The 2,280-nt window shown below is 63.7% G+C and overlaps 1 protein-coding gene across 1 annotated transcript in view; it reads left to right on the top strand.

Moving 5' to 3' along the window:
• The window catches only part of LOC115274574 (protein APCDD1-like), an 18,777-nt gene extending 16,832 nt beyond the window's left edge, over window positions 1-1,945 (top strand). The window contains exon 7 of the mRNA XM_029917980.1: window positions 1-1,945. Within this exon, the coding sequence (XP_029773840.1) occupies window positions 1-654 (654 nt within the window). The 3' untranslated portion in view covers window positions 655-1,945.
• Window positions 1,946-2,280: the final 335 nt, after the last annotated feature.

Below are 2,280 nucleotides of genomic sequence, written 5' to 3'. Positions count from 1 at the left end.
CTGCGCCTGCGCGGCCGGTGGGCCAGCCCCGGCTGCGAGGTGCGCCCCGCCGTGCTGTTCCTCACCAGGCTCTTCACCTTCCACGGGCACAACCGCTCCTGGGAAGGGTACTACCACCACTTCTCCGACCCTGCCTGCCGCCAGCCCACCTTCACCGTCTACGCGGCCGGCCGGTACACCCGGGGCACGCCATCCAACAAGGTCCTCGGGGGCACCGAACTCGTGTTTCAGGTCACACGGGCCCGCGTGACTCCCATGGACCAGGTCACCACGGCCCTGCTCAACTTCTCTGAGCCGAGCAGCTGCGGGGGTCCGGGGGCCTGGTCCCTGGGGACCGAGCGGGACGTCACAGCCACCAACGGGTGCCTGCCGCTGGGCATCAGGCTCCCCCACGTGGAGTATGAGCTCTTTAAGATGGAGCGAGACGCCCTCGGGCAGAGCCTGCTCTTCATTGGACAAAGGCCCACGGACGGGTCAAGTCCCGACGCCCCGGAGAAGCGCCCCACGTCCTACCAGGCGCCTCTGGTGCTCTGCGACGGGGTGTCCGGGCCCCTGCTGCAGAAGCCCCTCCCTGGCGGGGGGCTAGGTCCCCGAGCGGCCCCTCTCCCCGCTCTGCCCCTTGCTCTGGGGCTGGCCCTCCTCGAGTGGCTATGAAATCAGCGTCGGACCTCCAGGCTGCTCAGCTTCCTGGGGTGGCCAGGGCCCATCCCCCACCTCCGCTCCGTTGTGGATGGTGCCGCGGCCACGCTGCCGTCAGCCGGCCTGGCCCCAGGGGGCATAGCACCCGAGTCCAGGAGCGCCCACGAAGCCTATGCCGCGGCGGGCAAGTCCACGTCGGTGCTGACCATGAACCCGGGTGCAGCCATGTCCACGACGGCGCGTTCCTGACCGCTCACCCCTGGCTCCCCCCACTCCGTCCTTGGCCTCTGGTGGACTGGGAGTGAGGTTCTGCACGGGGCTGCTGCTTCCTGGCCGGGCCTGTGGTTTGCTGTTCAAAGATTATTAATTCGAATTTAGCAATACAAACTCAGACCGCAGCCATGAATTAAAGATGCTGCTTCGGGCTTCCGGCACTCCGCCCTCTCTGCGAGAGGGCTGGTCTCTTCGGGGGCAACTCGGCTTGCCTGAGCTCTGACTGCTGGCATTTGCCTGCACCCGCCTGTGCGGCTGCGAGTCGGGCCTCGAGCTGCCGGCACTGTGTGCACGGACGCGGCCGGTGCGCCCTGGGCCGGCAGGGGGGAGGCAGCCGCTCCCCCGGGGCCCGGGAGACCCGCGCCCGCACCAGGCTGGCTGCTGGGGGCAGGTCCTTGGAGGAACACCGCGTTTCCAGCCTTTGGAAAGTAATTAATACTAATGATGGCGGGAACACGGAGTGTGCTCTGTAATTAGCCCCACACAGGTGTCCCCTGCCCTCCAGACTCCCTGTGCCTAACTGACGGGGAGGGGGAGGAACCTCAAAACGGGTCCGTGGGACCGCGCCAGGGAGGGGCCAGGGTCACCGGGCTGCTGGCAGCATCTGAAGGCGGAGGTGGCCTGCTCGCCACGCGGCGTCCCCCTCGCTGGGAGGGGCCGTCACCAAGGAGGGCACGCAAGGCCTCGCCAGTATACTGCGAAATGAACTGGCCTCCTGGTGGACCCGAGGGTTCCCGGGGCCCTGAGCCCACGGTGCGCCCCCTCCTCCCCCGCCCGACTCCCATCTCTGGCTCTCATCACAGATCTGGAACAACAATTCTCTGGGAGGCTAATGATGCGTTCGGAGAGAAGCCCTCCTCTTCCCGAGACCGTGCGGGCCTCCATCAGCCGCTGGGGCTGCTCGGACTTACCTACCCGACAACAACGAGACACAGAAGAAAGGAGCCCCGGCAAGTTAATATTCTCTGTAGGTCTCGGAAAGGTGTCAGAGTTCCTGGCGTATTTACCAAAGTACAAAAAATAATTAAGATTATTTACGGTCTCAGACTGCCTCGGGTGGGGGGCGCGGTTCCCGGTGGGGAGGAGGGTGGGGGCGACAACGCTCCGTGACGGAGCAGGCTTGTATCCGAGGCTTGAGGCAGCCGTGACACCATTTATCATCAAATTTGAATCTTTTAATAAAATTAAACAGCCTGAAAAATGTTCCTGCTGGTTATTAAAGTCAGCCAAGGGGATACGGTTCTAAAGAAAGGAAGTGAAGTGTCTCCGGGAGAATGTGGGGAAGAGAATAAAGGCAGTGGAGGTGAACTCTGGCTGTCTGTCATGCTACTTTGGTTCAGGCTGCCGTCCTGCCTGTTAAAAACTCTC

Source organism: Suricata suricatta, chromosome 12 (assembly GCF_006229205.1).
Source record: "Suricata suricatta isolate VVHF042 chromosome 12, meerkat_22Aug2017_6uvM2_HiC, whole genome shotgun sequence".
Classification (NCBI taxonomy): domain Eukaryota; kingdom Metazoa; phylum Chordata; class Mammalia; order Carnivora; family Herpestidae; genus Suricata; species Suricata suricatta.
This window is presented reverse-complemented; position numbering and strand designations above follow the sequence as displayed.